The sequence below is a fragment of the Copadichromis virginalis genome, linkage group LG17, assembly GCF_057382275.1.
Source record: "Copadichromis virginalis isolate Kocher_CV1m ecotype Utaka linkage group LG17, C_Virginalis_male_GT1.1, whole genome shotgun sequence".
NCBI lineage: Eukaryota > Metazoa > Chordata > Actinopteri > Cichliformes > Cichlidae > Copadichromis > Copadichromis virginalis.
In genome coordinates this window covers 5,168,396-5,182,452 of record NC_140634.1, presented here as the reverse complement: position 1 = coordinate 5,182,452, position 14,057 = coordinate 5,168,396, and the positions used below count along the sequence as shown (strand labels likewise).

Sequence of the window (14,057 nt, the reverse complement as noted above, 5' to 3'; positions counted from 1 at the left end):
CTAAAGATGAACTGCACCTGTCTGTCACTCAGTAACCACATGTGTGATTATGGGTTTATTGTTTATATTGTTTAAACAAATAAGAGAAGGACAGAAGAAACAGTTGAAAATCTAACACATGTAAGAGTAATGATAATACTGTGAGCATAATCTAAATAGAGGGTAGTGAACAGCACAGTGCTAATGCAAGTACTGCCCTCCATGTGTTGTATATGACTTCTGTTTGGACTGTTATCTAAAGTGTAGCAACAGAAGGAAACGTTTTATCTACAGGTAAGTCAAAAGCCAGACCATAAACTGTACTGTTCTCAGTCAGCATTAATAATAAACTTAAAACCCGAGCAGTAGAAGATTATACACCACACACACACACACACACACACACACACACGCACGCACACACACACACACACACACACACACACACACACACACACCTGACCTGACAAGATGAGCCAGCAGCGTGAATAAGGATCAGGATAACCGTCACATGATGGCGTTTGTGCGTAATCTCCTTCAGACGGGGAGGTCTGCTTTGAAGCTCCGGCACATCCTGATCTAGACTGACACTCTGGCCCTCAGAGTGCACTCTGAGTCTTCACTTTACCTTAATTTAAGAAAAGAAAAAAGAAAAGAAAAAGCGTTTAACTAGCTTCACAGTGTATCTGTGGGGTTCAGCGAGGCCAAGTTCTGCTTTCAAAACAGAGCAATCCTAATCGCACAAAAAAGCCATGAGAGAGTTCCAGCGTAGAGCTACTTGAGAGTAAAAATAAAATAAAATAAAAGTAATGAGAACGTTTAAACGGAAAATTCTGAACTGATATATATGTTACTATAAAAAAATTAAGTAAAGCCTAGTTATCCACGGATTTAGACATTTGTGTGTGTTATGTAGCACTGGTGTAGTGTTTATGTGGTTTGATTATTGTAAATGTATCAGAGAGCGCCCGTGGTTTCCCAGCGAGGGAAAGTCAATCTGTTTGTACACAAACCACGTCACCGTGCGTAAAAGGTCTCCACCCTCTTCCTCCCTCTTTGCTGGTTTGGGCTGATGCAATGTGGCATCTATAAAAGGAAGAGCCCTCGCCCCTTTTTTCTAGCAGAACTGGGTTTTCTCTCCGAGCTCGCCGCATTTCTTGGACTTTGATTCAAATAGTCAATACATCGAAATTCTTTTCGCGTTTTTGCTTCGGTTTATTTATCTTTTTGCTCCTTGGCCTGTTTCTGTTTATGCTTTTTAAAGTCAGATCTGGTCTACTAGTAGGTCCATTCATTCATTCATTCATTCAAAATTTCAGTCTTTATAAATATATATACATATATATATTAAAAAAAACCATAGTCTTCTCAAGGATCAGCTGATTTTTATAAAGAAATCGTCTGGACGTTTTTTTCTTCTTACTGAAAGGATCTTCAGGCATCCTAAGACATCTTCAAAAGGTAAGAATGTCGACATTCTCGTTTACCGTCAGAGGGAAAATTGGCGGATGTGGGCGGAACAGTATTTGAAATTTTAAAAAATCAAATCTTTACAAGTTTTAACACACTGCACAGTTTCTGATTGCACATTATTACAGCATTTTATGTCTTTACCTTTTTATTTTTAATGCGAGGTATTTTTCTTTAATTAAAAATCGTCTGTTATCGGGTGTTAAAAGCTAATCAGTGTGAAACAGAATGATTTCCTGTCACAGTACACAGTACATGTGCAGATCTCTCACTAAAGACTCATAACATGTCATTGTCTGAGAATCCCGAGGCGTTTTCTCTTATTAGGTCAGCCCTGATCCAAATAAATGAATAATGGAGTGTCCGCTTGACAGTGATGCTGCAGTGCTGGGCATGTATTAGGACACGGGCTTTTTACTGCCACACAGATCACAAAACACACACAGTGCGAAATGAAAGACATAGAAAAGTGTCTCTTGTGTGTAATCTGAAAAGGCTCTAAAGATAACCCTGCGCCTGAGCCACGGCCGCTGCGCAAAATGGGAGAGCCATGCCCATAAAGGGACAACACGTGTCATTGTTTCCAGTGGAGCCGGTCGGGTCATGGGAATAATGGCATTAAATGGCTCTGACCATTTAATGCCATTGTGGCTCTGTTTGGATCTTCATGTGCGTAAAAGTCATCCAAGAAGGTTATTTTACTATATGCCCGATTTAGACAGCTATGTCTGATTGTCACCTCGTTTTTGTTTCATTGGCAGTTTCTAAAATGGGATGTTTCAAGAAAAAGGAAAGTGAAAAGTCCAGATTTTAAGACGATTTTTGAGGGGGAAATGTGCGCAAAGTGTCACATTTGTCCGCGTGTACTGCGGCTTTTTTCTTTTGTATGTGTGTGTGCCATTCAGTATCTATGGAAGAGTTGGGGTGATGCCGGTCTGGTATTTTTCCACTGCCGGTGCGTCACCCCTCCTCCCTCCTCTCTTCTTCCTCATCTGACTCCGCCGTAGCTAAAGCATTGTCACGTGGTCTCAGATTCCTGAGTAACGCTGCGGTGGAGCCACTATAATATTGATTATTCTCAAGGCAGCGTGAACGCGCACAGCTAGAAATGGGGGGGAAAAGACTGAGGAACTGACGCAGTATACAGAAATATAAGAAATACAGTTAATTAACAGTTAAAACAACTTTTTTTATTTATTTTTTTTAGCTTTAAAATGCCCGAGATGAGAGATTTCAACAATGTTCCAGAAGATGACAGCAGCAGCTCAAACAGCAGTGAATACCCATGCCCAAAGAAGGTGCCACTGGATGGGTAAGGCTCACTTTACACACACTATAGTGAAAAATATATACTTAAGAACTGAAAACTGCACATGGTATAAACCACACTTCACAAAAATAACTCTTGATTCTTCTCTTTTCTTTTAAAGCCAATACCCCGATTTTGACGCAGAGTGCCAAAACTTCCTCCCTGAACACACGGGCAAGAAGAAGTATGCTACTGAATCTGTAAGAGCTTCTCTTTTTCCTCCAGCACATTTATCTTTCTCCTTTAACCAGTGATGTGATGTCTCATCTTGTCCTAACCGTCCTGCGTCTTTTCCACAGCACCAGGGTAGTGCCTCCTTTGGCATGTCCGTCTTCAACCTGGGCAACGCCATCATGGGCAGTGGCATCCTGGGTCTGTCCTTTGCCATGGCCAACACTGGCATCGCCCTGTTTGTGTAAGCATCTATTACTTACGTCTGTCCAATGCAAAGAGGCAAAAGGAAACAAACAAAGAAACTCCTTAAGCTAACACCAGAGTCAAGAGGTTAAGATGTAAAGAAAACCAAATAAGCATGACTCAAAACTGGTGTGTTTTTATTTCATAATCCGCATTCGGCTCAGATGAGCACGGGCAGGTATGGCTTTGTCTGTTGCATTGGTGTGACAGCTTGTGATGTATAGCATCTCATTGAATCATTGAATCTCTGCACGACGACTTTTCGCCGCCAGCAGAGTGTTTATGTGTCCTTTATGCAACTGCTCGACCCTGAGAGTCAGGGTTGAAAGTTTACAATTGTTCAAATGTTGTTCAGCTGAAGTACCAGCAATCTTGAGATTTTTTTTAAAGTGCATCTCATTGTGAGTGATAGTGCCCCCTGCTGGTTATTCAGCACATTATTTGCGTGTGTGGAAACACTGAAGCCACCTTGCATCAGCCGCGTGCTGCATTTCTTAATTTTTTCTTTTTAGCCCTCCGTTTCTCACTCACGCTGGCAGCATCTGCTGGAACTTTTCACAATCAGTCTGTCAGCAACCAATTGAAAGAAATCAGATTATTGGGTCCAAATAAAAAATCTAATATTTTTTTGAGTCCACTCGCAGTATTCGACATCTCTGGGAGTCAGAAACAAAAGGGAGTGGCAGGAAAAGCAGCTAAATCGAGGTAATCCTGCTGCTCCACGCACGAATTACGTAAATGGAGAGATAATGTACGCTTGCAGGAGATCATGAATGGAGCTGCAGCTGGCCAGTCTGATCCCTGCATCTGCAGGAAGCTGGGGATTACAAACACCTGATGGCTCCTACCCAGCTGACAAACCTTGCTACCTGCGCCTTATGTCTCTGTGTTTATATGCTGAAGTACTGTCTGGTGCTAGTAAAGCAGATCAAGCCTTTGCAAACTAAGATGAGACAGAATAAGGACGTCATAGACAGACGAGCAGCCACTAAAGCAGCTGGACACACAGCTGAACATTGCGTTTATCAAAGACAAGTCTCAGAAGGCCAAGAGATTTACTTTCATCTGAACTATTAATAACGCCGAGTGTACAGTGCTGCCTCTGCAGCATCCCAGGGGCAGGGAAACCTTCCGTCCTTTGGATTCCTGCTGATGCTGCTTGTGACTCAAAGAACTTAGAGTTCTGGGTTTGTTTTTGACAAGGCAGATTGCAAACTTGCACACGCTCAGGTCTCGAAGGAAACACTAAAGGTACTGACACTTTGCTCTTGGAGCAGAAATCATCCTAACGGCAAATTCTCCCAAAACACACGAGATCTGAGCCATCACAAGAGAGAAGGGATGTGAGACATGATCAGTAGACCCTGCACAGCAATATGTGACCTTCACGTCAGCCAAATGTCAATGTGTTTGTTCACCAGTCAGGAAAATACATTTGTCATTCAACTGGCCTTCAAAGGCCCATGTTCAGCACTTCAGCCTTGATCAGAACATTTCATCATTGATTTTTCTGCTTTTCTTTTTTTTTAAATCTCCTAATTATATCAAGGTCGCAGGTAAACATACAGCTAAAGCTCTCCCTTGTCTGTTTACAGGATTCTTCTTGCGTCTGTCGCCATCTTCTCCTTGTATTCTGTGCACTTGTTGCTGAAGACGGCCAATGAAGGGGGTAAGTCTATCAGACAAACATCCCCAAATGCCAAGTGTGTATTTTTTTAAAAATACTTTTGTTCTAAATCCACAATTCTTTGTGTCTTTAGGCGCACTGGTGTACGAGCAGTTGGGTTACAAAGCCTTCGGGACACCGGGGAAATTCGCAGCCTCCCTCTCCATCACCATGCAGAACATTGGAGGTAAGAAAAATGAATGTTACGTAACTGTAATAGATCCAACATGTGCTCACTCAGAAAGCTAAAACACTGCTCCTCTGTGTCTGCAATGAGAGCATGGAGGGGGGAAGGCACGGGGGGAAACCTTGGTTGATGGAAACCAGCTTGTTTTGTTTGTTTTTGTAGCTTCCAGTAAAACCTTGAGTCATTTTACAAGCATCTGGGCCCCTTGCCAAATATTAGAGATCATTATTTTTATGGCAGAGTTTCCTCCTTTTCTTTTTTCTCCCTCAGTTTTACAGGAAAATGTGCTAACTGGTGTTGTTGTTGTTTTTCTGTTTTTTCCCCAACAGCCATGTCGAGCTACCTCTACATCGTGAAATACGAGCTGCCCACTGTTATAAAAGCTTTCACAGGAGCCAACGACGAGTGAGTGACTTTGATATTTTAGCAGCTTCCACACACAAACGCAGGTCTGGAAAAGTTAGAAATGACTGCATGTCTGTGCGCACCGCTCCAACAGACACAGCGCCTCAAACTGGCCGACATGACCTCTTTAAATGCACCGTGTGGTGTTTTCTTGTAAACAAACATAAGCTGTGTTTACATGAAGAGGGGAAAGTCATACAAACACTGCTGGATGGCTCCACTAGCAGCTAAACGCTCTGCTTGGTGGCTTTGAATTTTCAAGCTTTATAGTAATACTAGCCATTTCTTTCTTTTTCATGTTTCACTGCTTTATTTCACCTAACACAGGAAACACTGCTGAAACTGGCGCATTACTTATATGAATATTTTTAACAAATCAAATAATGAACCTGGAGGTTGTAGACTTATTTCCAAGAAATCCAAGGATAAATCAGTCAAGCTGGCCTCTGTCCAAGGAACATCTGATTCGATTTTGGTAGTGGTTCAGGTCAGACCACCAGACCATTTGTCGTGCAGCCAAAGATGTAGACTAAATGTCAATACAGCATGGTTTACTCGCCCCAATAGGAATGTTTGCTGGTTGCACTAGGACTACAAAAGGGAGGTGTTGGTGAAAAAAATAAATTCCTAGAAGGAATGAAAGAGAACCGGAATGCCCGAAAGAAGCACTCGAGGTGGACATGTTAAGCAAAATGGCTGCCAGTTGTTTTTCAAGTGCTGAGTGTCGGGGAAGGTGAAGCAGCGGCTTTGTCGCTCTGCTTGGAGCACAAGCTGTGTAGGAGGACTGTCTGGCTGTTTTTAAATGGACGGACAGTGTTCTGTCTTTCTGAGCGGCTCTTTCAAAGAGCCCTTTTAGAAAATGCAGCTGGTGCCGCACAGAGATGGAGCGCGGGATGATCTCACCGCCACCCGGCTTCGAGTTTAAAAAATTGATGTAGTTCGCTCTCCTCTGTGCCGCTTTGTTACATCTATTTTTGTAAGCTATGCAGTCATGCTTGCGGAGGCCAGTTCTTGTCAGCTAGTGTGCAGAGGCTGAGAGGTTTGATCAGCCCTAAAAGCTGCAGAGGATTTCACAGGAAAGTAGATTCAGCGTGCTGCTTTCGGCATCACGTAGCTAATTAAATTACTTGTGGTCCTGGTTCATCAGTTTGTAATAAGATCAAAGCTTCTTAATATGCAAGATATACACAAGAAAGATGATAAAACTAACAAACAATTCAAACTCATTGACAGTAGATTTCACAGTAGAACACTGCAAAACAACCTGTGTTGCCCCTTTAACACAGCTACAGAAATCTTTACCTATTCATTGGTGATCTCCATTAGCTAACACTGACATGCTCTGTCTTGTATTTCAGTCAATGGTACGTCAACGGTGACTACCTGGTGTTGCTGGTTAGTGTTGGCATTATCCTGCCCCTGTCGCTGCTAAAGAACTTAGGTAAGGAAAGTGTGTGTGTGTGTGTTTTGTGGGTGGGTGCTGCGAGTCAGATGCATTTCTGAACAGGGTTGGGTTCAAAGTCAGTGACGCACTTGCACACATGCAAGATTTCAAAAGCTTTAAAATCTTAATAGCGTAGCGTGACGTGATACAGGAGGGCATCGCTAATGATTGTGTTTTTCACTCTTTCAGGTTACCTTGGTTACACAAGTGGTCTGTCACTGCTGTGCATGGTCTTTTTTCTGATTGTGGTGAGTATGACACACCTTTCCTCATTCCTCATGTTAGCGTATCACCGCATATCCTTTACACACATCCTTTGGCCTGTTCTTGTTTTGCCAATTGAGTTTCAGTCTTCCAGTGAAATCCCTTCCTCCTACACAACAGAGCGGGATTCCTTTGTTTTAAAAAATGTAGTCAAATGAATTCATTTAATAGTGGAACAGGACAGCACAACAACAGTCAAGTCTTTGTTTCTGATCATGCCGTAAATGTGGTTTTAATGAACCTTTGCTTCTTTACAATAAGGAGCTAAAATGGGAAATTTGCTCTCTGCTCCTTCAAGGTGATCATCAAAAAGTTCCAGATCCCATGCCCTCTCCCTGATATTCACGATGACAACTTGACTCATTCGTTGAACATCTCACACAGCTCACACAACGACAATACTTCTGACGAGGACACCTGCAAGCCAAAATACTTTATTGTCAACTCACAGGTAAAGACTTAGAACATCTGTAGAATTGAAATAAACCATAATGAAATCATTTCTACTTTTTAGACGTTAGTTTAATGAATTTTATTTACCTCCCTAGACTGTTTATGCTGTCCCTATTATTACCTTCGCCTTTGTGTGCCACCCCGCCATCCTGCCCATGTACGACGAGCTCAAAGAGTGAGTATACACTGCCGTCTTTTTAAATTTCCCTGACATATAAAACACAATTTACAACTTTTTTACAGTCATTTTTGTCTGCTGTCTAAATAAAACATGTCTTCAACTCTCTGCTGAACAGCCGTTCCCGCAAGAAGATGCAGAATGTCGCCAATGTTTCTTTCCTGGCTATGTTCATCATGTACCTGCTGGCTGCCCTTTTTGGATACCTGACTTTTAACCGTAAGTCAAGACAGTAAAAATGTAAATATGTACACAAATTTTTTACGTGGGGAAAAAATGTAACTAAATTTAGTTTCTTGACGCAGTTAATGTCAACACACACCTATACCAGTTCACAAGAAGTTATACAAAATGTTAAATGGGCTCTGTCATCTAAGGTTAAGCGAGAAACTTTCAGGAACAGTAGTTATGCAAGACTGTGAAAAAACCCACCTGATGCCACTGAGCAGTGTGCTAGCATGTTTGTGTTCCCGCGCGTCATGACAAAAACAACTGATAGACCACCAAGAAATGTTCCTGGAACTTACCAGCAGTTATACAAGAGAGTGATAGTGAAAACTGTGACAGTGTGGCGTGCCCCCCCCCCCCCCCCCCCCTCCCCCCACCAGTTTGTAGTTGGGATGAGTCGACATTGCGAAATTATATTTGTTTTACCTACTTAAATACTCCTAAAACAACATAGAAGTCTCCAAAGAATTTAGGTGGTTTGTGGCCGTAAAACTCTTGCTTAAATATACATCTAACAAAAAAATGCTTTTTTAGTTCTAGTAAAACACTTATTTTACATTAAAATATCATAACAGGGTGTTAAAAATGAAACAAAATGTTTTTTGTTGCTGTGCATGCTAATGTCAACCTGCAAACCTTTGTAAAACCACAAGGCTTAGCAAACCATTGTTTCAGTTAGCTTAGCTTAAATTTAAATGCGGAAAATTTAAAAAATCTGAATAAGCACACAGCTTAAGGCAAAGGAAAATGTAAAAACTAGACCCCAAAAAACAGAGTCAAAACATGTTTGCTTTTTTCATTAGCTGGTTAGCTTAGCTCGATCCAGAGACGTCTCTGAAGTGCTAGCATTCTTCTCATTATTATTTTACTGTAGTACAGATTCTTAAAAATATAAATAGCGTGTAGCCAAATTACTATACTAAGATAAGCTAATTAGCAGCTACTCCCACCTTTACACTGATTGCAAAGATATGAAAGAAATTTAGCTTGTCATGAAGCAAATTTTTATGCTATTAATCCTAATGGCACATATACACATATAAATATGGGTGATATAATATATAAGGTTTTACTTACTTTGCGTTTATAGAACTTCATAATAAAAAATCTTTGACTAACAATGCAAATTTAAATTTTTTCTAAAATTTAATTTATAAAATGGTATCAGGTTCTAACCATTAGTTATCCATGTACAGTCCTCTAGATGAGTAGATGACTTTAACCCTGACTTAAGTGGAGGACATCTGTTGTCTTTGTCTATAGAGCACGTGGGAGATGAGCTGCTGCATACCTACACCAAAGTGTACAAGTTTGATGTGCTCCTGTTGATTGTCCGTCTGGCCGTGCTGACCGCCGTCACCCTTACTGTCCCTGTTGTCCTCTTCCCTGTAAGTTTGAAAAAAAATGTCACAGAGATTCTAAAATATGAATTACTACAAATAATCGGTCATGTGGAATAACCTCCCTGTGTCTTTCTCATTGTGCAGATTCGTACCACTGTCAACCACCTCCTGTGCCCTTCTAAGGGATTCAGCTGGGTTCGTCACACTACCATCACTGTGTTCTTGCTGGCTGGCACAAATGCCCTGGTTATTTTCGTTCCCACCATCAGGGACATCTTTGGCTTTATAGGTATGTGTCTGCATACAAGATACTGTAATAACATCTTAGCAACAGTAAAAGAAAGGATTGTGACTAAAATGTCAAATGTCTTTACTCTGTCAGGAGCTTCTGCTGCTGCCATGCTCATCTTCATCCTGCCTTCAGCTTTCTACATCAGACTGGTCAAGAAAGAGTCCATGAAGTCTAGGCAAAAGATCGGGGTAAGATGGAGTTCGATGAAATGAACAGTTTTGGAACTTTACACTTATTTGTTTCCTTGCCAAGAATTCGACATGGTTGTAGCTGCAGTAATTAGCCCTTTAGTTTAACTTCATATTAAGCAAACACTTGAATTAACTCTGTTCAAAACCACAATTCTTATGTTTGATTGTTTTTTTCTTTTTCTTTAATTCTCATATTTTTAACTAAAGGATAACACAAATAGTGCAACAAATGGGCTTTATCTTCTGCATTGCTAAGCTAAAGTAAGATAATTAGCTTTATACTGAACCGAAGACAACAAATTACACATTTGTTGAACTGTGAAAGGTTTCATTTAACTTGGTGTGAATGAACACATTAGCTAACTGTGATCTTATTTTGCTCTCTAGGCATTAGTCTTCCTCGTTCTCGGTATCGTGGTCATGCTTGGCAGCATGACCCTCATCATCCTGGACTGGATCAAGAACGCCACAAGCGACAGCGGACACTAAACCTCCAGCTCTCCTGCTGTTTGCTGCTGGCTCTTCGACATCCTTGTAACCAACATCAAACCTATTGTAAACAAAGAAAAACACAAGAACTCGCTTCATGTTCAGCATTGACTCGCTGAGCGACGGACCATGCCATTCCAAGAGAATGTATCTGAACTTTGTACAGTATGCTGTGATAGACCACAACGTCAGCGTTTTACTTTTTTTGTTTGTTTCTGTTTTTATTGCAACTTTTTTCATTGTCATTTTTGCTCATTTTTATTCTTCGTGTTTTGATAGTTTGAGGTATGGGGCTTTGTTTTGCTTTTATTTTTGAATAGTTACTAAAGGTACAGCTGAAAACAAAATTCTTTTAACGTGCCTCACGCCACAGAAGAAATAGTCATAGAGTTCAAAATAGAGCTTATGCTCAGGTACGCTGCAACTGTCCTCTGAGCTCGGCAACAATAGATCCTGCTGACAAAACAAAAGAAAAACCTTGTGAATTTTCCAAATCCTGACAAGTGGGAACAGACTTAGTTACGTTCTTTACAACAGTTTTTCTTTTTTTTAACTTTGCCAAAACTGTGTTTGTAAAGCATAATTATATAGTGAAAAGCACTTAAAATCAGCACACTTGTCAGTTTTCACAGGCAAGGCCTAACACAGCCTATTTCAGTATTTGTACCAAGCCTCTGCAACCTTGTTAACAGTGTCAGCTTTCCTTGTAAAACTGTGCATCACTCAACAGAACCTGCCCTTTCAAACCCAGCACTGGGCGCTGCAGAGGTTCTTGCGTGAGGTCTCTCCTGAAACTGTATTTAGTCTTTATAACCTGCTGAAGGTCTGCGCAGCGACGACACTACTGCTTTGAGAAGGCCTGCGAGCCTCCCGGTTCCACTTCCCCCACTCAGGGGTTGTGGGAAACTTGAAATTTTTTCTTTATGGGAGAATACTTTGAATTTTGACCACATGCCGTGGTTATAAGATACCTGTTAAACTTGCAAAAAAAAAACAACCTAAGAAACAACTAAAAACAGGTTGCACTCTTGAACACCTTCAACCAAACAATAACGAACAAGAGAGCTCGACGCGGATTCCTTCCCACCGAGTGGAGAGCCCGTCGTAGATGGCACACTGTGCTTCCAACATTCACACGTCACCGAAATGTTGTCATCTATTTATGGAAGACCGTGAAATCAATGTAATTTAAAATATTTTACTATATTTATATAATATTGTACGTGTACATGTATATGTGTGTATATATATATATATCTATTGAGTTCACCTGTAAATATGCTTTTTTTTTTTTTGTACAATGTTGTATTGGAGCTGTAAAACAAAACAAATCCCAAGGTGGTTAATACCAAATTTGTTTCAGTGCATCGGAGCTTCAGCGGTTCTTCTCCGTTAAGACTGACTGAAATTCTCGTTTAGGAACTGTGTGAAAGCCCCGTTGTTGAGCGGTATCAGTCTTCTTTTCCTTTTTGGCCCCTGAACACAAACACAGCAAAATGTTGTTTCTGCACATCTCCGCTTGAGAGTACGTCAACCAACTCTTGACCTCAGGAGCAAAGAGGGCTTTGCCCATCAGTGTTACACTGTTGTTTCAATGAAACACTATGTATATCCTGTAATTACTGTCCAAATAAATCAAAGACAAATGGTAACTTGAGCTGTGTACACTCTTTCTTGTCCTCTGTTGGACTGTTTTTTGTTTGTTTGTTTTTTTTTGGGGGGGGGGGATGTGGAAGAACTACTATGTTTAGTTTTTTTTATGTCCAAAACTCCTATGCACTGTGCTAAAGAGAGAGACCAAGTTCAGCTTAGATAGACCCAGGCCATATTTTGCTGTAATACCATTTTGTACCATGAGATGGTGCAGCAGGTCAATGTAAACTTTTTTATCAATGAAAATACATTTTTATTTACAACAACAGTGTGAGAAAAGGAAAAGCTTCATGAGGGAAAAGAGCAGCTAAAAAAATTAAAAACATCTGTCAAAAAAAAACACTGCCGGTGTCACCCCTCCTCTCTCTTCTTCCTCATCTGACTCCGCCGTAGCTAAAGCATGGTCACGTGGTCTCAGATTCCTGAGTAGTGACCCATCACTTCCCTTACCTGTGGCACCTGGATGTCTCTAAACCACATACATACACATACAAATATTTAAACTCCTCCAATTGGAGGAGTTTAAATATCTCGGGGTCTTGTTCACGAGTGATGGAAGAAGGGAGCGGGAGATCGACAGACGGATTGGTGCAGCGGCTGCAGTGATGCAGACGCTGTACCGGTCTGTTGTGGTGAAGAGAGAGCTGAGTGTAAAAGCAAAGCTCTCAATTTACCGGTCGATCTATGCCCCTACCCTCACCTATGGTCACGAGCTGTGGGTAGTGACCCAAAGAACAAGATCGCGAATACAAGCGGCGGAAATGGGTTTCCTCTGAAAGGTGGCTGGCCTCTCCTTTAGAGATAGGGTGAGAAGCTCGGCCATTCGGGAGGGGCTCAGATGCTCCACATCGAAAGGAGTCAGTTGAGGTGGTTCGGACATCTGACAAGGATGCCTCCTGGGCGCCTCCTGGGTGAGGTGTTCCGGGCATGTCCCACCGGGAGGAGGCCCCGGGGCAGACCCAGGACACGCTGGAGAGATTATATCTCTCGGCTGGCCTGGGAAAGCCTTGGTGTTCCCCCGGATAAGCTGGAGGAGGTGGCTGGGGAGAGGGAGGTCTGGGCCTCTCTGCTTGGGCTGCTGCCCCCACGACCCGGCCCCGGATAAGCGGAAGAAAATGGATGGATGGATGGATGGATGGATGGATGGATATTTACTATATGCAATAATGAATTTCTATACATTTTACATCAGATGACCACTTTGGTTGTAAGATTCAGATAATTATTTATTAAAAGCTAGACATTTAAAATGAAAATAAGAAAGAAAAGTATTTCTTTGTGCCCCCCTTTCCCTGTTAATGCCCTACCTGGCCCCCTGGCAAAACTTTGCTAGACTCGCCCCTGCACAGTTATCAGCCGCCAGCTACGTTAAAAAAGGATCCTGGTGTTATTTCTCAGAAACAGTTCATAACTTCCCTTCAACTCATTCATGTCACCTAAAAGGTAAACCTGTTCCTCCATCACCTGTTCAGCTCTGATGATTCAGTAAGGACATCTCCTGGTTTCATCTTCATGTTTCCCTCTCACCACATATCCAAACCGACATCATGACCAGCAGCTTTTACAGCTGTGGCTCCAGCAAACATCAGCTGATACTAGAAAGTAATATTAAATCAATTCTAACAACAGCTGATCAAGCTTAAACATGCTGCTGTTGTTTAGCGCGACCTCCACCTGTTTCCTCTTTCTGGCGCAAAGGGGACGATAAACAAACAAGAGAGAAAAGCCGATCAGCTGATCATTGATCAATTTCATGATTGAAATAGCAACAGGAGAAGGAGGGGGAGAAAATGAGAGAAGAAGAGGCAGCTGTGCAGCATAAAGACGCAGAAAAACTCCAGCTTTGCGTCTTTTTTTTCATTCTAGCTGAAGTATGGGACAAATTGCGTTCCTTTTCACCTCAATACAGAACTTTAAAGTTCAACCTCATCGGCTGTAATTGGTCCAGCCTAGAGTCGATCATGACCAATTAGCCAATCCACGCCTTTAAATGTTTATACCATTACAAAAAACAAACAGACAAACAAACAAAAAGACATCAGCCCATAAAAACAAAAAATCACTGTTGGGCATACCAGCTCTATGCTGA

At 41.6% G+C, this 14,057-nt stretch overlaps 1 protein-coding gene across 1 annotated transcript; it reads left to right on the top strand.

The window, feature by feature from the left end:
* Positions 1 to 1,079: 1,079 nt before the first annotated feature.
* On the top strand, positions 1,080 to 11,972 carry slc38a2 (solute carrier family 38 member 2). The gene is made up of 16 exons (XM_085436220.1): positions 1,080 to 1,440; positions 2,657 to 2,761; positions 2,880 to 2,958; positions 3,058 to 3,173; positions 4,771 to 4,844; positions 4,936 to 5,028; positions 5,358 to 5,433; positions 6,792 to 6,874; positions 7,067 to 7,125; positions 7,440 to 7,592; positions 7,690 to 7,769; positions 7,891 to 7,991; positions 9,264 to 9,388; positions 9,488 to 9,632; positions 9,726 to 9,823; positions 10,214 to 11,972. The coding sequence occupies exons 2-16, from the start codon at positions 2,664 to 2,666 to the stop codon at positions 10,313 to 10,315; spliced, it is 1,482 nt and encodes a 493-aa protein (XP_085292346.1). The 5' UTR covers positions 1,080 to 1,440; positions 2,657 to 2,663; the 3' UTR covers positions 10,316 to 11,972.
* The last annotated feature ends 2,085 nt before the right edge of the window (positions 11,973 to 14,057 follow it).